Raw genomic sequence first — 21,709 nt, 5'->3', positions numbered from 1 at the left:
TACCCCATGGCTGACCTCCTCCAGGCAGGACCCACTCTTGTTAAAGTTCTCAGCTCCTTTCCAAGTAAGCTCCATCAGCTAGTACCCCAGGCTTCATGAGCCTTCCAGAGACATTTTATGTATCCATGGTAACACTGACCCATTCTTCAGCTTCTACAGGGTGTGGACCAGCTACAGGCTCTACCTCCCAGAGCCAGGGCCTGGGCCAACTGAACCTGGCAGGGCGTCTTCATAGATTCCGATGTGTGTCCAGCGACCTTTTGATGCCCAGAGGTATCCTGGCTGGTGCAAACCTAGAGACCCGGCTCCAAGAGTAAAAAGTAACAAAGTTAATATGTACATTGACTTGTTTGACTCCTTCTCATTTAACGCTCTCAACCTTGATAAACTTCTTCCTGTAGTCAAAGAAAGAGGAAAGGAAAGGATGAAAGTGTGCTCTGACTTGGGCTGGGGGATGACGTCATTCACTACTGACCCCAGCACAGTTGCCAGGCCCTGAACCTGAGGGTTAGGCAGTTCTTCTGCGGTGAGTAGAATAGAGAGGGTGGATCCTGTCTTAGGTGGGGTTTCTGTTGCTATGATACAACACCTTGACCAAAAGCAACTTGGGGAGAAGAGGGTTTACTTCAGCTAACAGTTACACATCACAGGCTGTCACTGAAGGAAGTTGGGGCAGGAACTGGAGTAGAAGCCACGGAGGAGTGCTGTTTACTGCTTGCTCCTCCTGGATGGTTCACTCTGCCTTCTCACGCCCCTCAGGACCGCCTGCCCAGGAATGACCACATCCACGGTGGGCTGGGCCCTCTCTCAGACAGTCACTAATCAGGAAAACGCCTCATAGACTTTCCCAGCGGCCAGTCTGGTAGGAACATTTTCTCAGTCAAGGTTCCTTCTTTACAGATAACCCCAGCTGTGTCAAGTTGACAGAAAACGAGGCAGCACAGACCCCCAAATCAGGAGTCTTCCTAGGGTCCCAAGAGGGCAGAGGGTTGTGGAGGGGGGGGGCTTCCCCTTGCTACAATTTTGAGAAGAGAGGAAGAGCATCCCCCAGCCCCAGCAGCCTCTCTCTTCATACCCACAGCTCACACACCCCATAAATAGCTGTAAGGAAACCCCGTGTGGCACGAGCCCCTGGGAATAGTATCTGTGCTGCTCTGTGTGCATCCTCGCCCCTTCCCTCCAATAGATCCCCCAGCCTCACCCCTGCCTCTTGGTCAGGCATCTCTGCCAACTTACCTCAGGTGGGCTGCACTGGGCCACAGACCCCACACTCACCTTCTTGCCCCGGGATCTTGGGGGACAGAAACTTCAACCTTGCTCATGGCACTCGGACAGCTCCGCTTCTCCCAGGGAGGGTTGAATCTCAGCCATGCCGTATTAGCAGGGTTTGAATAATAATGTTTCCCTGCTTTTGATAATGTGCCCCTGGTAGTGTTCATTGGGAATTTTCCTGCTGGATACACACAGAGAGCTATGTACATTTATAAAGGAAGTGCCGGAGCGCAGAGAGAGGATGGGGCACCGTGGTAGTGGCTGACTCCCATCATGCCTTCCACATAAACCATCCTTGTCAGGGGAACAAATTCCTTGACCGGTTTCTCTATTTAGCCGGAAGTGGGGGCACTGGGAGAACCCCCTGCACACCTGACCCTATGTACGTTGGTTTGGGAAGGAGTGTGTTTCCTCCAGTCCTAATTAAATGTCTGAGCCTACAGCAACTGACCTGAGGATAGACAGGGAGAGGCTGGGCAAGGTGGCGAGTACTCTTGGAATTGCGTAAGGGGCCAGTCCCAGGAAATCTGGGCCTCCTCCGTGTGTTCTAACTGCAGGCACCTGATCCTCCTTGATTCCCAGTTTTAGTTCCTATCAAGTAAGCGTAACAGCTACCAGGCAAAGAGGTTGGAAGCTTAAGGACGCAGTGACTGATGCCTGGGGCCCCAGACACTCTTTTAGGCACTGAGAATATAGCGGCTAACAAGAGGACTTGCCTTGGCCATGCTTACACTGCAGTGCGGAATGATGAATGAACCAGGTGCAGGGGCAGTGCACGCCTTTAACCCCAGCACTGGGGAGGCAGAAGGCAGAGCTCTATGAATTGGAGGCCGGGCTGGTCTACATAATGAGTTCTAGGATAGCGAGGGCTACACAGTGAGAGCCTGCCTCAAACATTAATTAATTAACCAACTAATTAATTAACTAAAGAAATAAAGCTAGAAGTGGTGTGGTATGTTAGAACACTCAGGAGATGAACTCAGGATGGGCAAGAGAGCTGGAACTGGAGGGGCCATTTTCATGGATGCTGAGCAAAGTCTCACTGAGGGAAAGGGTTTCGCCCAACTACTTCCGGCGAAAGGGGGAGCTAATTACAGATATGTAAGAGGAAGCATTCTAGGAAAACTGGCGACCAAGGTGGTCAGTACTTCTGGCACATTGCAGGCACCCTGGGGAGACCTGTGAAGCTGACAAGGAGAAAGCTAGTGAGGCTGTGAGGAGAGCAGTTTGGTCTTTGTGGGTCATTACGGACTCCGGCTTGTGCTCCACTAAAGAACTCCAAGTGGAAACAAATGTGGCGTGGCCTGACTCATGCCAACCCAGGTTCCAATGACCCTTTGCTAAGAGCAGCTACTCAGAAGCGAAAGAGAAAGCTGGAAGGTCATGACAACCAGAGAGGAGGTAGCAACAGCTTGGGTGACAGGTATGGAGATTATTGGAAGTGGCTCTAGATAATGGGGAGGATTTCCTGTGCGGGATCATGTGTGGTTTGAGAGCCAGGAGCCAAAAAGGCCAGTAAGGAACATGTAAAGCACCCAGGGCCTGGCACATAGCAAGTGCCTGGGCATAGCTCTTACCACTGCTGGGCATCAGTCAGCAGGGCTGAGTCAGCAACAGGGGCCAACTGAGACGCAGTGAGTCCGTGATAGCTAGGAGAATGCCCTGGAGGACTGGAGAAGCCAGACCAAGGGCCGCTGATGAGGACAAGGATGGGCCTTTGTCACCAGGAGCTCTGTCTTTTGCATGTCATTCAGCAAGGAGCAGAGGACCTGTCGAATAGACAGAACCAAGACTATTATTTAACCCATCTTGCAGCCACCCAAGTTCCACCCCTCAGTGACCTCCGGGACTCAGCTTCCCCTGACCCCAAGTCAGCTAGTGTGGGCTGGGTCTGACTGAACCTGTTGGCTCAACCCTCCAGCCACATCTTCCCATGATGATAAAGATGCAACAGAGAAGTCTAGTCCAGCAGGTACTTTTCAAGACTTTGGATTCAAGGCCTTCAAATTTCCAGTGGCCAAGCCTAAGGTCAAGGGATAGGAGAGAAATATACCTCACTTCTGCCATGGCTACAAAAATCATACCACAGGGCAAAGCTATATATAGCTGAGTGGTGTGGTAGAGTGCTTGCCTGCTAGGCATGAGTGCTGGATTTAATTCCCAGTACCACAAAATATCCATATCACAAATGATACGATATGGGGAACAGTGACAATCCGAGCTTGACCTAGTTTGCCACTCCCTGTCTGGGCCAGCTACAGAGTAGCAAACACGCAGGCGGTGCATTACACATTCATCAGCTTTCCATTGCTATAACAAATACCTGAGGTGAATCAAATTTAAAAGAAGAAAGTGTTGTTTGGGCGCATGATTTCAAGAGGTTTCTATGATTTATGGGTTGGGCCTATGGCAGTGTAGCCCATGCTGGAGAGAGCACCTGGAGGAGAAGCCACTCACCATGGCAGCAGGGGATCAAACAGAGAAACAGGACGAGTCTGGAGACCAAAGAATCCTTTTGAGGACACATGCTTCATGACCTGACTTCCTTCCCATAAGTCCCACTTGCAGAACCTTCCAGCACCTATTGATAGTATCCCAGACTGACAATTGAACCCTTAGGACATAGTTTGGGGAGGAGCACTCCAGGTCCAAACCTAGCTGGCTGCAGATGCCCACAAGAGGCTCCCGAAGGAGAAGACTGAAGGTAGTTCATACCCAGGAACCTCAATAGTAGCAGAACTTCACCAGGAGAGGGCCTCAGCAGGTCCAGAGCCCTTCAGATATCACAGAGGTGGCAGGTCCCCTATCCAGTCTCCCTCAGAGGCCGGCTCCTTCATGGCAGAACCTGCCACTCCTTGCTCTTTGACTATACAGGAAGTCTCTCCCCATGGATGTTTATTCTAAGCCAAGAGACAGGATAAATCTGACTTGCAGGTGTGTCCAACCTGTGGCTCATATGGACCACATGGAGCTCAACACAGCCATGGATGCAGCCCGATAGGAAACCATAAGCTCACTTAGAAGGAGATTGTTGTTGTCGGCAATGTCTTTGCTGTTGCTGCTGGATTCCATGGTTTTCAGGAGGTGGATGGCAATGTTATGCCACCATTGTCAAAAGAGTGGGCACCCCTCATTCTACAAGAACCCTGTCCAGGTTGCAGACTCTCTCTCCAACCGTCTTTCCTTCTCTGTCCTCTCTAGTCAAGAAGCAAATCGAACTGAAGTCCCGAGGCGTGAAGCTGATGCCCAGCAAAGACAACAACCAGAAGACGTCTGTGTGTAAGTGTCGGCTGGCCTGCCCCCCGTGCCAGGGCCTAGGGCCTCATGCTCGGATCTGAAGCAGCTGTGACGGCAGGGAAGCCAGCCTCTGCTAGATGACGTCCTTGGTCCCTCCCTCCCTCCATCTGCGCATGGCCTCGCTGAGCCTGCAGCCAGGGAGCAGCCCCAGGCTGCCCTTTGCCTTCTCTTTCCATTGCCTCCCTCCAATTCCCTCCTCACCTCCCATTCGATCTGCAGTTCAGGGAGTCATTACTGTGCATTTCTCTCTTTATTTTTCCTTTTAAATCACTTCCACCTGCTAAGACAGTTCTCTTTCTGGCGTCTCTTCAGGCTGGGATCTGGAGGAGGGGGGGTCGACTCCCAAGGTCAGAGGTTGAAGAGGAGGAAGGGGCAAGTCTAATAAGCCCCACCATGAGTGTTGGATGTGTCTGGGCAGAGCAAAGTGGGGAACTGGGTCCTGGCTCTATGGGTGGTGGGGAAATCACGGCGGCACCATGCTTGGGCAAATTGCGTCTTTGAGAACTTGTTCCTGGTACCCTGGTTTGGAAGATGAAGAGGTCTGGTGCTGGGGGATGGTCTAGAGCATCATGTCCAGAGAGACACCTGATTGGCCTGTGATGAAGGGATTTAGGGTGTAAGCCTTGGGGTGGGGTGCAGACACTCTGTCTTAGGGCTACTCTGGTCCCCGAGGGGACTATGGCCGTTTCCTTCCTGTCACTCCTTTCAGCTGTCCTTGTCCTCTTCCCCCTCACCATCCCTGCCCTCTGCTTCCCTCTTCTCTGTTTCTTCTCCGGCCCCCTCCTGACTCACCTTCCTACACTCATTTTTCTTTAATTACCAGACATATACTTGGTAAGGAGAGATGGTAGAAAACCGCCAGGTTCCCAAGGTCTCTGCTGGTATCTGTGGCCACGAGAAGTGGGAGGCAGAGGCAGTTGGGAGCCTGACTAGAATGAATCAGAGTGCGGGGGCTCATCCCAGTCTCAAGTTCCCTCCAGTCAGAGGTATTGGTGGCTGTTGGGTTAATCTGTAGGTCTTTGCTCCAGGAGGCTGGATGACAGAAGGAAGCTAGGGGACCCTGTTTCTGTGCTTGACTAAGGACATCAGGATCAGAGATGGAACCAGCCCAGGACCATACAGAGTAGCCATGGAGACCGTATGAGCCAAGGCCACTGTGGCTTTGTTGTACACATTGCCATAGAGCCAGAAACAAGCTCAGAAATGCTTAAAATTGGGGGAACCAAATATTTATCCCACGCTACCCGAGAAACTACTGGCTCAGTTTTACCATCTGTAAAATGGCGATGCAGAACCCTAGCCTGCCTTCCTCCCACAGACTGGGGGAAGGCAGGCTAGGGTTCTGCATCGCATTTTACAGGTGCTAAATGCTTAGGATGCTATTGGATCTAAGATGGGCCTTCTCTACTGTAGAAGGCCCACAAAGTAGCTGAGAAAAAATACATGTGATGTTGGGGGTGCATTTATCTTAGAGGGAGTTCATGGTTTTTATCACCTATACCTTTCCTAGCTGTCCTCAGCAACCTCAGAAAAATGAAAAAACTATATACATATATATGTATATACATATATATGTATATATCATATTTCTTATGACGAAGTTTAATTTCCATTGTAAGACTTCCTCAAACAGGGGTGAACTTGGCTCAAATTGCCCCAAGGTAGCTGCTGATACCTGCATGGACTTTATATTCTGCCCAGACTTCTCCACGAACAGATGTCTTGAACTCAGGGAAGGGGCAGGCCCTACTGATTTTCTCCTATGGCCCTGGCTCCTGGCAGTGCATCTATTGGCATCTCCCTTCATTTTGGGTAGAAGGTGCTGCCATAGATTTCCCTTATTGTGGGACCCTCGAGGGTGGGGTCGGCATTACCCCGAGTTTTTGACCCCCAGTAGCCAACAGCAAGTCAGATGCAAGTATCTGGGTTTAGACTGGTAGTGGAGGTAGGAAGTGCTGAAGACAGGGGAATGCCTTTTGCTTCTGCAATCCACGTAGTCATCTGATCCTGGGATGTCAGTTTGCTTGTTTCCTGGAGAGCCTGGTATGTCTTCGGAGGATGTCAGTACCTTGGGAAAGGGTGCTGGCTGGATGTGAGTTGCCTCAGTGGGTTCTAACTTCCTCAATGGTACCTAAACCTCAGGGGCTGGCTGACTTCAGGGAGGCAGGGCAGTGGGCTTTGTCATCCTTGGCTCTGGTTCAGCCTCACCTACTTCCTTGATGGTGGTCAGCACTGAATGAGAGTACAAAAGAAGTGGTGGGAACTGCCGGACATTCTCAAGGTGCTGCTGAGGGGCGGGTGTTTCCATTCGCAAGGGACCCTGGGTTGGCAGGCTGAATGGGCAGGACCTGAGGAAGATGGGCACTGAGCTTAGAATCTGCTGCAGGGATGGTCCACAGGCTGAATGACAAAGCCGTCGGGGACAGCTCTTGGGATGAGGGACCATCTTCCCCTCCTTGCCACCACCTTTAGTTCCAATACTCCTGCTGTCCTGGGGACCCCAATTACTGCCTCCTTTCTTAGTCTGGCCCAACACCATGACTCCCCGAAAACTCCCTCTGCTTCAGAGATTTCAGTCTTGCTGTCCCAGCCTGCAGGTTTCAGGGTTGGTGGGGGATAGTTCTGTTAAGAGGTGGGTGTAAAGCCATTGGAAGTACAGGCTTGATAAGGAAAGGAACAGGGTCAAAACCAATGTCCAGAGAGTTGCCTCAACCTGGGAGTGTGGAGCCCCCCAAGAGGCCTTGCTGCTATTGCCACCCAACCGAGAATTCAGCCTGTGTCTGGCCTGAGCGGAGAACCTGTGTCCGTGTTGGGGTTCCTTTGTCAGCAGGCCCCTGCGCTACTCATGAGTGAGGGCCATTCCAGGCCTGCACTCGCAGCAGTGAACCAAAGCCTCAGCCGTGCCCCACCTTCTACCACCTTCCATCAGTTCCCAGTGTCCCCAGAGCCCTAGGTTCACGAGGCTCCCGCTCTCCCTCTTCCTGCCGTATCATCTCTCTACATTGCCTGGTGACCCTCTTTCTGCATCCTTTCCCTGTACCACATACCTCACCAGACCCTCGTCACCCTTGACTCTCAATGAGCAGAGACCTTCCTTTTGTAAGGAAGACCTTTCTGCTGCCCAGGACTCTGTATTTGTTTTGTTTTAGGTCTTGGGTTTGTTTTTCGTTTTGTTTTGTTTGGTTTGGTTGGTTGGTTGGTTGGTTGGTTGGTTGGTTGATTGTTTTTTTTTTTTTTTTTCTCACCGTGTGACCCTGGCTGACCTGGAACTTGCTGTGTTGAACAGGCCGGCCTTGAACTCAGGGAGAACTCTTCTGGGATTAAAGGCGTGTGCTACACACCGGGCTACACAGGCTCTCCAGAAGCCCCTACTCCTGTTTTTCAGGATAAGACTCACAGCCCCTCAAAAGCCTTGCCTCTCACCTTGATGCTCTTCCCCCTCCCTAAACTCCAGCTGCACCTGACACCCCCCAATTTCTCTGCTTCACCTTACTCTTCTCTGCCTGTCTTCTGCCCTTTTCACTGTCCCCAGGTGTCTAAATCTCACTCCTTTAGAAGATCCATGTATAATATCACCTCCTCTGGGAAAACTTTGACAATTCTCCAGTAGTGTATGACTGACTGGTCCCCCATCTAAGCATCCCTTCATCACCTCCCACTTTTGATCCTGAAGTTTCTTCAGTGCCTCATGGCTTCCCTCAACGGGAAACTCCTTGAAGATAGTGGTCATTCCAGACCTCCCTTGGCATCTCCCCTGGTAGCCAAAGAAAGTCTTGTGCAAAAAAGGGCTCAGTGAGTATGTGCCCTCCATGGGAAATGAGTGAGTAGGGTGTAAGAGAGGGGTGGAGTACCTCTCTCACATTACGGGGTGCTGAGTGGGAGAAGGGAATATGAGCAAGCCCAGAGACTGTTGCTGTAGACACCCTGTAACCCCTCAGTTGCCGTTGGAGTCATAGGATTGGTGGGTCTCTGGCCAAGCTGTCTGCCTGGCTTCCATTGTCAGTCATCCTCCACTCTGGGAATCCAGAGGTATGAGTTTAGTTCAGCCTGACCTATGTGAACCATCAAGAATAATGAGCAGGCAGGGACGCAGGAGGTGCCCGCTGTGTGTGCTGTATTTGTATCGTTCGTCCGAGACCAAGCTCTGCGCTAGCTCAGGCAGGCATGCATATGGTTTTTGTAAAAAGGTGTGAGACCGTCATAGAAATAGCCCAGATAACATCTGGTTGTTGCACTTGGCCGGTAGCACTGGGAGGGATGGGGGAGAGTATTCCGGTACTTGCTTACTGTGTGGTTTGTTGGGGGGGGGCTCTGATGGGAAGTGGGCTCGCAGAAGAAATGTCTGCATCTGAGTTCAAGTCCCTGCTTTGAACTTGAGGCTGCAACTCTCTCTCATTCTTTACCGTTTCTGACCATGCATTCACCTTTTATTTAACTTTCTTTGAGTCATCTCTCCATCTGGGGCCGAGGGGGGGAGGGGCGGAGTCATCTCATCTAGAGTCTCCATCCCTGGACCTGAAGAAGTGCAGGATGGGGAGGTCACCAGAGCCTTTGGAGAAGCCACCTCTGGCCACTGGTGTGGGACGAGGGAACAGGATGGCTGTTGGGGAGGAGGGCTGTCTCAGAGCCCATAGGATCCCAAAGAATTTCGCTTGGATTTTTCTTGCAAAGGATTTTTTTTTTTTTTTTTTATCAAAAGCAGTCTCCCACTTTGCAGTCAGGAAAACCCTGTCCGGTAGAGAGCTCCGACATCCTCCACAGCTCTGGGGGAGCAGGGCCTCATCCTGTCTCCTCCTCCCACCCCGAGACACTGCTCAGCCCAATGCCTTTCTGAGACTGTCTGTCTATGTGTGTACTGTTTTTTTGCCTTGTAGTAACTCAGGTTGGTGTGTCCCAAGGACATAATATGTGTCCAGACCCTGGAATACCTGAAAAGGGCAAAAGACTAGGCTCAGACTTCAGGTAAGACCTACTGGGGGACTTTCTGGCTGCACATGGGGTGGAGTGGCCTGGTTCTGGGGAGGACAAGGCCTGCCCCTTCTGGAGATGGGGTGGAGAGGGTGGGATGGCTGGAGGAGTGACACCGCTGGGGGAAGGCTGTGGTCCCTCCTAGTCTAACCTTTGGGAGGATGTCTCTGTCTTGGGAGCTGTGAAGAAGCATCACTAAAACATGCCCATGTTAATTGTTACAAAATGAATGCAGCCAGAATTTAAAGGGTCACTCTTTGATGTGTTACACAATGGTGACAGGCCTACAGTCATCTGGGGGTACTCAAAGCCCCTCGGACGGTGAATTTTTTGCAGAGGTTTGAACTAGCAAGGCATCTTCCCATAGTCCTCCTTCTCCACCGTGATTTATGGGTCCCATCCATCCACCCTTAGCCCTCATTGATGCTTCTCTCACAGCAGCTCTCTCTGCTCACAGAGTCCCCTTTTTAACTCAAACCTAAAACCATCGAATGTTCCCAAACAGCTAAGATGAAGGGAGCTGGATCCTCCAACAGATTTTAAGTGCTGAACAGAAGAGCCCAGATGAAAGGCCAGAAGGAGAAAGAACTTCCCCCTGGGAGATCTGTTTCGGGGGTCAGGGCATACTCCTCAGGGCAGGGCTGGGCAGGCCCAGGGAATGAACTCACACACACCTTGTCTCCCAGGTTAGGATCCAGCGTCCAGTTCACCTGCAACGAAGGCTATGACCTGCAAGGGTCCAAGCGGATCACCTGCATGAAAGTGAGCGACATGTTTGCAGCCTGGAGTGACCACAGGCCAGTCTGCCGAGGTGAGGGCACCTGCAGAAGGGAGGCCATGCAGACAGCCAGGGCCTGGAGCCTGGGGCCTTCCCCCCAGGCTGGCTCTTCTTGCTCTCTGCTGCTCCTTAGCACTCAGGTCCTGCATCTCTGACCAATTACCGTGTTTATTGTCATTTTCTCTATGCCGAGGCCTTTGCTAAGAGCAGGCATAGAGAGGTGGGGAGACAGACAAAGCCCCTGCCCTGCGTGGACTTCACAGTCTGATGGGAGAGGGCCATGGAAAGCAGGCTGCTGGCACGGCGCACACAGAGATCAGAACCACACAGAAACAGGAAAGCAAGCCACCCCTTCTACTCCTGTGTTAGATCCATCCGTTATAACAGAGACTTATCCCAGCCTTCTGCCCCCAGTGTCCTTGTTGTTTTGCCCACACTCTGCAGTAAACAGACCTGTGGCTTCTGAAGCAATGTTTTTTTATCTATACAGAGTTATATACAAAGCATTGGCATCCAAAGGCAGCTCTGTGGGCTTCTCGGACAGTGTACCTGTCCTCAAGAGCCCTACTGCCTACCTTCTCATAAGCCGAAGAAGACTGCCTGCCAGTGGCCATAAATGATATTAAAGCCCTGGAAGTGGGTGAAAGGCCATCAGCGGGGCAGGATGGCACTCAGCTCTTAGACAGCCCCGGAGAGCAGAGGACCCCTCTCGGAGAGAAGGTCTATCTAAAAGGCCCACTAAAATGGTTCTAGTCTGGATCCTTTTGACCAGAGGTGATGCTTCGCTTTGTAAGCACCTTTGCATCAAGATGAAATTTGTGCAGAGTAAGAGGGGGCTGTGGAAGACAGCCAGACCGTTATCATACAGAAGAACGCACAAAGTCAGAGCTAAAACCTGGTCTATCTTGCAAATGTGTTGATGAGGAATCTCAGGGAGCCATGAAAATGTCTTCAGGCAGGCCTTGCATTCATGCCCGTTTGTTCAACTCTAAGGTGGCCCCGATCTGCGGTGTATGATGGTCCTTGGCTCCTCTCTACCCAGTTATTCCAAAGAGCCTCCATGGCTACTACTGCCTTTTACTTTTTTTTATTTACAATTAAAGACACAAAGGAAAGAATCCCCAGTATAGCTGACCGTTTGGACAGATTCCCTACTTCCTCTGGGCTAACCTTCTTCCCTCCAAAAGCACTCAATAGTACCTGCCCATGCTCGGCCGCAGGGTTCAGGGTGCTGACTGGGTGATGCTGAGGCGACATATACACTTTATGGCTTGGTAGGTGTTAGAAGGAAGGTGGACAGCCTGTAGAGGGCAGGGACCCCTGCCTTGGTCACCACTCAGGTCATGGCCTCGTCCACAGTAGGTGCATTATAACAAGTGTTGAATGAGTCAGTGGAATGGATGGATAACTGAATGGCCCATGAGTCTAGGTGCAGAACTCCAAGACAATGGCTGCATAGAAAGGTACGGAGTATCCAGTGTGTAGACCAGTATCCAGTGGGCCACTCTATCCCTTCAGAACTTCTTTTAGAAGCCCAGGCAGCAAAGTCATCTGACAGTGGTGGGCTCTTTTCCCTTGGAGGAAGTTTGTTCCTAGTCATGACACTTTACTCACAAGAAAAGGCCCAGGGTGAGGAAGGGCTAGCATTCTCGAGGATTTTCATCAAGCAATATGCTCACTTCTTTTCTCCAGATGTGTCGTGGGCCCCATCGAAGCCATCCCCAGTGATTCTGACACTGCACTTAACTCTCTGCCCACTTCCACTATGCACTGGGCTCCTTTCCCCTGTGTTACCCCATTGCACACCCTACTAGCGTGAAAGTGGGTGGTGGGGGTGGCCGCTCAAATCCAACCATTGTAGCTGTGTGCCCTTGGGCCCTTTCCCTCGCTGAATCCCTTTTCCTTTCCTGCTAAATTGAAGACACACTACCCTGTTTCCCCCCACAGCATCACCAAGTGAAGCAGTGAACTTCATTAGTGCTCATTTAGAACCGGTTGGACCCGCCCGCGAGGCTCACGTGCACACCTGTGTAGCCTACCCTGCTTGCTGGCCCTTAGCTGGAGCTGGGAGCACACCTCGTCCTCTGGTGGCTGTGGGTTCTCTCAGAAGCCACTCTCTTGTCCTCTGCGGTCCCACAGCTCGCTAGCCCTGACTGAGGCCCTTCATTACCCTTCACCACAGTACCCTCGTTATTGAAGGAGGAAACCACTCCTTCACTGCTTGGGGACTGTGAAATGGAAGCCAGGCACTTTACTGACATGGGAGGTGGAGGAGAGTTCTCAGCACAGCCTGACCCTCCTGCCTTCTCCTGCCCTCCTCCTCATTGTTCCTCTTGCACAGGCTGTGGAGAGGGAAGGCCAGGGCTTAGACTCGGGCAATCTTTCCGCAGCTTTCCCAAAAGTCCATCTTAGATGCAGTGGTCTCCTCCCGCAGTCTTTAAGCCTCCCCCCACCCCGATCTTTTGTTTTAAACTAATTTGATTTTCAACTGTAATTGTGATTTCTTTTTTGGGGGGGTGTGGGGTGGAGGGGGGACAGCTTGCATGAGTGAACCTTGCTGTTGCAATTTAAAAGGGACAAAAGCCATTCAATTACACGAAGCTCCACGTTGAAACAGGTTGCCAAAAGACAGCAACCTAAAGCACTCTGGCCACCACACATGGGGTATTGTGTTCCCGCCAATGCGTGTAAAATGTGCCGTGGCTTTAATCATTCACATCTCCGCACAATTAGTTATACTAAAACACAGACAGGCAAAGAATAGGTTCCCTGTAAACGTGCGAGGGCCACCAGAATGAACCGGACTTATGATTGATGTGACTGAGGGCGATGGAACAGTGCCCACATTTCAGAAGTTTTGAAATTGATGGTGTGCTCCTGCTTCTCCTTTCCCTCCCTCAGGAGTTAGCCTCTGCCTTGACTCCTAGAAAACCTTCATTGGTTTAACTTTTGATACAAGGCCTCATGTAGCCCGGGCTGGCCTCTACCTCACTCAGTGTCCAAAGATGACCCTGATCCTTTGAACACCCCTGCCTCCACCCTCCAAGTGCAGGGATTGCAGACACATAACCCCATACCTAGTGTCCTATAAAAGCCTGGTCATGCAGAGCAGGCTAAGAGAAAGGGAGAACATGGGTTGTGTTACGTTGATGTCACCAAACACATGACAGGGAGTGAACAAGAAGTGTGGCTCTGTGTATGTGGGCATGTGTGTGCGTCTGTCTCTGTGTATGTGTGTGTATGTCTGTCTGTCTGTGCATATGCATTTAGAATACAATAATTTGGGGTGGCTGGAATACCATACTTGGACTCAAAGTTCAAGTTCCACCTTTGTTATTAACACACCGATGGCAGAGAAGACATTGCTGAAATGGATCTGTATCTTTTCCTTCGACTGTAAACTGGAAGGGGAACCTGGGAACTGTGCACAAAGCAGGCTGGACTAACTGGCATGATCATTACAATGTCTGTCTTCCTCCTTAGTGGCCATCACAAGAGCAGATTCCTGAGCCAACCCCTTAAACACTGGTGTCCACCTTATATTCCTTCTTCTGTCCCTTCCCTCCTTCCCATCCCCTCCTTCTCCTCCTCTCCTATCCCTTCCCTCCTTCCTGTCCCCTTTCCCCTCCTCTCCTCTCCCTTCCCTCCTTCCTGTCCCCCTTTTCCCTTCCTCTCCTATCCCTTCTCTACTTCCTGTCCCCTCTTTCCCTTCCTCTCCTGTCTCTTCCCTCCTTCCTGTCCCCTCCTTCCCCTCGTCTCCCCTCCTTCCTCCCCCGTCCCTTCCCTTCTTTCCTCTCTCCTCTTTCCTTTTCTGGCGGAGATGTCTTAGTGAGTCACTGGAACCCAGGCCGCATTGTCCCATCCCTAAGAATGTCCCCAAGTCCCTTACCTGTTTGTGCTAATGACAAAGCTCCCATTTATTAAGCCATTTATACTTGTCTAAAGCATGGCACTGGGCATTTTTCATCCTTCCCTTATGAGGCAAGTGGCAATAACCATATTTCATGTTGCGCTGAAGCTTCTAGTAGTTGACCAACTTGCCCAAGGGCACGAAGCCAATCAGTTGAGCTGTTTCAACCCCTTGCTCCAAAGGCTCTGGGCTACTTGCACTTGAGAAGTGCACCTGGACCTCCTTCAGAGCTGGAATGTGGGGGAACAGTGTGGAGCAGCTCCCCCACCCTGCTAATGGCTTTGTTTTGACTGAATTTCAAGTATATAGAAAAATTACCATTAACATACTGAGAACCCCCATGTGGGATTCATGCAACTGCTTTGGAAGAGTTAATGGAGAAGGAGGAAAGTGTGGTCGGAGGAGCAGGAGGAAAACCGAGGCATGTGTGTAGTTGCTCAAGCAGATATAGGCCATTGAGTCAGAAAGGTCAAGGGTTAGTTACCAGTGGGATTAAATGACTTGGCACGACATTGGACCTATTCTGCAGAGAATTGGTGATGGAATCAAAGGAGGACCAGAGATAGGAGGCTGACTTGTTTGGATGGCAAACCTTGAAACTGTGGTGTGATCACTGTTGTCCCAGTGGCCACCAGGCCCTGAAGTTAAGAAGTAAAAAGAGTAGATAGGATATTTGAGTCAAGGTAGGCTTTTGACCAGGTAAATATGAGGACCTGGAGATGATGGTGAGTGGTCTTGAGGCCCAGTCTGGGCGGGGAAAAGGGAGTCAGGAGGGTCCAGTAGATGGGAAGAAGTGTAGGGTCAGTAGATTGGAAGGGCCTAGGATGTAGGGCACCTGGGACGTCATGAACAGGGTGATCCTGCCGGAAGTATCAGTGAGAGAAGAGTGGTTGTGACAGCTGGACTCCCTGGTTCTAAGGACCCCAGGGTTCGGTGTGTGGCTCCTGATGTGGCTGTTCCTTGGATGGAGGGGACAGTGGTCCAGATCCTATAGAAGGGACCAGCACTTCAAAGGGGCCACCTCTCCGATAGAGTAGGATAAACAGCAGGCAGGTTGCACCTTGTGGAGTCAGGAGGAAGAGGTGTCTGCTAAATGGCTTCCCATTTCCTCCAAATACAGGAAGGCAGCAAACTCATCAGCCAGGAGAACAGAGTGGGGTTAAGGGAAGGGGAAAGGGTCCGAGGGGCATATGGAAGGCATGAGAGGGCCTCTGAGTAGCAAGAGCTGGTGAACTAACAGAGCAGGGTGGTTGGCAACTTCCCTGGAAGCGTTTGAGGTTGGTAATGAGGTTAAGGAGACATCACCTTTCCCTCTCCTGTGATTTTCTTTTTCTTTTTCCTGTCAAAGCTCAGTTTTGTGGAGAATACTGGGGAGACGATCCACAATTGATGTCTCCTAGGCAACTGACTAGAGGAGAGAGAAGAGAGACTTGCCATTTGCAGAAACATGACCATAATGGTAGACCATGGGGTCTAAGCTGGGTTAGGAGGGTAGGATGGAAGGGAAACCAGGAAAATGGAAGAGACCCCAGTAGTTGCCATGGGTCCGATATAAGTCCCGGAATTGGCAGACATTCACAGGAAGAACTGGCAGCAGAAGGAACAGGCGTTCACTGCAGAAGACATCAGAAACAGGGCTCAGAGAGGAGAAGAAAGACTTCTGTTAGGCAGGAGGCTTCGGAAGATGTTGCACTACAGTGGGGATTTGTTGACCTTTGAATGGGTAGCGGGAGGCCAAGTGTAATAGCGCATGTCTTCATGCCTAACACTGGGGGCGTTAAGGCAAGAGACCGAAGTTCCAGGTCAGCCTAGGCTACTGTAACAAGACCTTGTCAAAAAATAAATAAATAAATAACTTGTGTGGGCTGGGAATTGTGTTCAGGGATGGAGGGAGGTCAGTCGTAGGAGTAGCAAGAGCAGGCAGCCTGAATCGAGGTAGCAATCAGATTTCAGGAGAAGCTAGAGATGGGGCATTTGCACTGCACACCTCTTGCTCTTGAATTGGTTCCCTGCTTTGCAGTCATACTATTTCAAGTCTAGAATTGGCTGTGGGTCCATGTGGTCCTGTTTCCAGCCACATAGCACCGTGATGTCCCAAGGAAAGAGTGGGAACCCCAGAAGATGGGCAGGAGTCTTTGGAGAATAGGCTAGACAGGGAAATTGCAAATAGGAAAATGGGAAGATACATTCATTCATTGATCCAGACACTGAGAAGCTGCCATTTGGCCAGCCCATCTGGGTCACAGCAAGGAGCTCTCCATCTGCTGGTGGGATCCCTGGAGCTGGCTGCTCAGAGGGAAGGTGTCTGTCTGTCTGGCGCATCCCTTGCCTGACCTTGCCTAGACAGCAGACAGAAAAAGCAGCTGAGATTCCATCCTTAACCTGTCTTAAGGTACTCAGTGCTATCTGGAGACTGTCATATTTTAATTAAACCCCTCCAAGTCCTTAAAGTGGTAAATGCCTTTTGACCTATTCTCTCTAATTACCTTCGGCATATTTTAACACACTGCAAATACCATCTAATTCTTAGAAACAGGCACAGGATAAATCGAGTCTTTTGGCAGCAAAATCAGACTTCCCGAAAGAGGTGGGAGATGCTGCCAGGGAAGCTGTGTGAGGATGTGAGGATGCTCTGCAGGGCTAGAGCGCCGAATCCTCAGGTCCTCTTTGTAAAGGTGGGAATCATATCAGACAGAAAAGCCTATGAAGAGAAGCTCCCTAGGCTCCCTGGAAGGTGGCTCAGTCAGTACAGTGTTTGTCACACAAGCGTGAGGACCTGAGTTCAACACCCCAGAACCAATATGAAAAAGAAAAAAGAAAGCCGTGCATAGCAGCCTGTAGCTGTAATCCCAGCACTAAAGAGGCAGAGCAAGTGGGGAGCTGGATCTTGCTGGTTGGCCAGCGTAGCTAAATTGGCAAGCTGTAGACGCAGTAAGAGATTCTCTCTCAAAAGCTAAAGTGGGAAGTGATTGAGTAAGACGCCCACGTACTCCTGAATGAATGTCGTTAGAGACACACATAGAAGCCTCAAGAAAGCTAGACTAGCAGTCCGTAGCCTGGGAGGTAATCTGACTGTAGAGAAAGGAAGTGAGTGTGACATTGAGTCTGGCAGACCCGGGACCTGAGAATGTCCCTAGCACAGGAGTCTCCTGTCTGACACTGAGTCTCACAGACCCGGGACCTGAGAATGTCCCTAGTACAGGAGTCTCCTGTCTGTGACGCTGAGTCTGGCAGACCTGGGACCCCTCTGTTGAATCCTGTCCCTAGCACAGGAGTCTTCCTGGCTGGCGAGTATAACGTCACACCAGAACTCACTGAGATGCAGTCACCTCTCCCACTTGGAAGAGAAAGAGTCAGGGGCAGAGAGTGGTCCTCACTCCTTCAGGCCTGAACAGCCAGATTTAGTCTGGAAAGGCTAAGTTGCTGAGACCCCAGGGTTGAACTGTCCTCATCTGTGCCATCCTCCCCAAGTGTGACCACAAAATGAGAGGAGCAATTGGATACGTAGGAGAGCATGGGGACTGGGGTGTCAAAGTCCAGTTCAGGGGCTGGGGAGGTGGCTCAGTGGATAAGGTAGTTGTCGCACAAACATGAGGATCCATGCAAAAGCTGGGTGTGGCAGTGCACACCTGTAACCCCAGTGCTAGGGGTTTCTGGGGGCTTGCTGGCCAGCCAGCCTAGCCAAATCACTGAGCTCTGGGTTCCGATGACTTGAGAGACTCAGTCTCAATAACTAAGCTGGAAAGCAATGGAGAAATCTGCCCAGCATTGACCTCTAGTCTGTGCACACCCAGGAACCTTCACACAGGCACCAAGAATAAACTCGATCCATATTTAACTCAGTTGTTGGGGGGAGGGACGCCAGTGCTGACCCAGAGCCCCTCAAAACAGCCCTGTAACTATGCCTGCTGTGCTCGTATGTGAGGGCTTTCGGGGTCTCACATATGCCTCCAGCTTTGGTTGTGGTCCTTGAGAGAGGCGGGGCCCTGCTGACATTTTTTCTTAGCCCAGATTCTGGCTGGCCCATAATAAATGTTGGAACTAATGAGCGTGGAAATCAACGCACACAAGGAGTAGCGATTCATTACACTTGGGAGGGGGCCCTGGGTCCTGCTTCTCAGACCCCTCAGGGAGGGGCTCTCTGGGAAAGCCTGGAGCTTTGTCATGCCTGACTCCACACAGAAGAGCTTCCAGAAGTTTGAGGTCATCAACCAAAAGCAACTCTGACAGCACGCCCATTTCACATGCTTAGGCCTATTGAGTTTGTGCACTCCGTCTTTACTCTTAGGCGCTCTGCCTGCAATTGGGATGAATTGCCATGTGGGCAATGACAGCCCAGGCTCACGGAGCCCTTTATTAAAATAGCCGTGTGCTAACGTTGAAAAATGGGGTGGCTAGGACTCCAAGCACATGTTTTCAAAAGGCAGCCAACACCTAGACCCAACGTGGAACCTTAAATGAGATCAATCACCCCTTAATCTAATTAGTTTCGAAGCTATTTTAAAGAGCTTAATTAGATTAAGCCGTGATTGATAACACTTTATATCTACTTGAGGAGAGCACTTCTAATTCACCTTGAGTCTTTACGCTTCCAGTCAAAAGCCTGTTCCAAGGCCTGGGCTGAGTAGGGACTGGAGGAGAGGAGCAACAGGCTCTCTCTGGTGACTGGAGCTGGACCGAGTCAGGCCTTTTGGTAGAGTCCCCAGGCACAGGCATGCTGAGCCCAGTAGGGTGGCCCTCACTAGGACATCCTGAGACCTAGCCCGCAAGGAGGTAGAGGAAAGGACTGAAGTCAGGCTAATAGGCACACAGTCTAGAGGCTCAGAGCAGCACATCACTGGTTTGGAAAAATAAGCCTCAAGAAGGGATGGCACAGGATGCTCGGCACATCCCTAGGTGCCTGTGACCCACCCAGCCCTTGTCTGCGCACTCTCTAGGAAGGTGAGCTGCCTTCTCTCGGTGGAGCTGGGGAGGAAGAATAGACTTCAGAAGAGTGTTGAGTCTACCTTGGCAGTTCATCACTGCCCATAAGACAGTGCTCCAGGCACTGTGGCGTCCTCTGAGCCTGCTGGGAAAGGTGGGCATGGGTGCTGGAAGCAGCTGGATCCTGGGTAGAATCTGTCCAGGTGGCGTCGCTTCTGGGCTGTGCGTGGGAGATGGGAAGGGCTGTATCCGCTCTAAACTGAAATGTCTATCTTATCTCCTCTCCACAGCCCGGATGTGTGATGCCCACCTCCGAGGCCCCTCGGGCATCATCACTTCCCCCAACTTCCCCATTCAGTATGATAACAACGCCCACTGTGTGTGGATCATCACAGCACTCAACCCCGCTAAGGTAAGGCTCCCACAGTGGGGAATCAGGGTCCTGTGGGCAGGTGCAGGTTAGGGACAGATTGCCTACAAGGGCCTGCCAACCCACCAGCCTCCAGGTGGTAACTTCTCTGCAGAGAGCCTCCATTTGCCTTTATTGAATTTAAGAAAACTTGATAAGCCATAAGGAGGATATAAATAACATTAATTCAAGAAACACTGAGTATCCCTGTCCCTGCATAAGAAGCAGAAAAGAAATCAGCTATCCTGATGGTGCTCCACCCAGACCAACCATCTCCCATCCTCAGCACCGTCAGACACAGCCATGGCCTGAAGTGTGTTTGTTATTCTAGTGCATTGCTTGTTTATTATACTCAACTGTGTGTCCCTAGAGTACAAAGCTTCATGTGCCAGTATTTGGACTGCACATGCGTGGAATCTTGTTTTTTTTTTTTTTTATGAACTTCCCTCACCGTTTTCCTAGGTTGTGTGCAGTCCTACTCTCTGTCATCCAAAACCTTTCATGTATTCATTCCTGTCACATGGGAGGGCATTGTTGTTGTTGTTGTTGTTTTGGGTTTTTAGTTTTTTACAATTCCAAATATTTTTGTTATCTTTTAAAAATGTAACAGTCTTGCCAGGGTCCACAATAGCCTGTTGGATCATTTGAATTCTGTCTGATTTGTTGATATGGGGTCCTTTGGTCCATGAATATGGTATACCTTTCTATTTGCTTAGGGTTTCTTTAGTGACACTCAATAAATTTGTCTCTATTACAACTCTTACTCATTTCTTCATATATTTACTCCTAAATACTATCTATATCTTATGTCTCATTAATATAACAGTATGATTCGTATAAACATAAATCATGACTCTCAAAATCCAACACTACATGTTTCTTGATGCTCATTCAAAAATGTAATCCATTTTTGTACTTTGATTTTCTTTATAAAGAATAAATATCTTGAGACCATTTATCCGAGATTTCCTTGGCACTGACTGTGTTTATAGGCAGTTGACATCTGCAAAGAATGATGGTTTCATCTCTTCCTATCCCATCTGTTTATCATTTGTGATGGTGGTGGATTGATGTTGAGTGAAATCTGTTTCTTCACTGTTCTGTGTGATGTTTCCTGGAGAATGTTTCTTTTAATATAGAAAGTCTCCTTTGGGGCTTGGGGGAGTATCTTTCCCATCCTAGTTCACCAAGGCTTTTTATTGAGGACGGATGTTGAATTTTATCAAACAACATCCCACACCCACGATACCGTCTTTGTTCTGCTCCTTGATTCTCATTCTGTAGTGAGTAGTGTCTGTTGGCTCTTGCGACGTTACCGGCCTCGTTCCTAGGTCCTCTACTCACCACTTAAATGTGGACACTGTCATGCTCATCATCTTTAAATTAATAATAATTTTATCTTATTTAATAATGTGTTTCTGTTTTGTGAGGTCTGGTCTTTTATTTTGTCTTTGCCAAAAGTTTGCATCAAAAAAAATGCTGGCTTCATAAAATAGTTTGAAAAGTGTTTCCCTCTGCCTCCTGGGATTGTCAGGGGAAAATTGCAATAACTTTCGCTTTCAAAGTTTTGTGGACTTTTTCAGCCAAAATGTGTGCATCTGGTGCTGGGGGATAAGACTCCAGGTTCAATATCTGTGATGACTAAGGAGTAATCTAGGTCAGTTGTTTCTGTCTTGAGTTAATTTAACTAAAATTTCAAAAGTAGTATAAAAGTATTCTGTGTACAGTTATGCTTACTGATATATGCTAATATTGTGCTTTTGTGTTATTTTCCCTTTTTGATTTACATCTTTAAAAAACTCAGTATTGTCAAAAGCTCCATACCTGCTGATCTCTCCAAAGAACTGAGTTTGATTTTGTTGCCATGCCTTTCAAAACATTTTGTTTCATCCATTTCTGTTCTTTATATTTTCTTACCTTCTGTGTATTCGGTTTTATTTTATTTTTCGTCTAGCATTTTATTATTCCTGCTTAGTCCATTATTTTCAATCTTATTTCAGCATCTAAAGCTACAAATTTTTCTCTGAGGATTATTTTGACAATACTTCAACAAATTTATATAAGTAACATGTATACATATATTTGGAGAGAGCACATAGTTGCAACATTTAGTTCTGGTAGTCCCTAGGCTTTGATTTGTATTTTTAAGATT

At 49.7% G+C, this 21,709-nt stretch overlaps 1 protein-coding gene across 1 annotated transcript in view; it reads left to right on the top strand.

Moving 5' to 3' along the window:
* The window catches only part of Csmd2 (CUB and Sushi multiple domains 2), a 549,310-nt gene that overhangs the window by 286,857 nt on the left and 240,744 nt on the right, over positions 1-21,709 (top strand). The window contains exons 7-10 of the mRNA XM_050156211.1: positions 4,474-4,551; positions 9,444-9,531; positions 10,224-10,348; positions 19,439-19,560. Coding sequence (XP_050012168.1) covers positions 4,474-4,551; positions 9,444-9,531; positions 10,224-10,348; positions 19,439-19,560 — 413 coding nt within the window. The remainder of the gene's footprint in view (positions 1-4,473; positions 4,552-9,443; positions 9,532-10,223; positions 10,349-19,438; positions 19,561-21,709) is intronic.

Source organism: Alexandromys fortis, unplaced genomic scaffold, assembly GCF_014885135.2.
Source record: "Alexandromys fortis isolate MF-2015 unplaced genomic scaffold, M_Fortis_MF-2015_v1.1 scaffold_26, whole genome shotgun sequence".
In the NCBI taxonomy this organism is placed as follows: Eukaryota; Metazoa; Chordata; class Mammalia; order Rodentia; family Cricetidae; genus Alexandromys; species Alexandromys fortis.
This window is presented reverse-complemented; position numbering and strand designations above follow the sequence as displayed.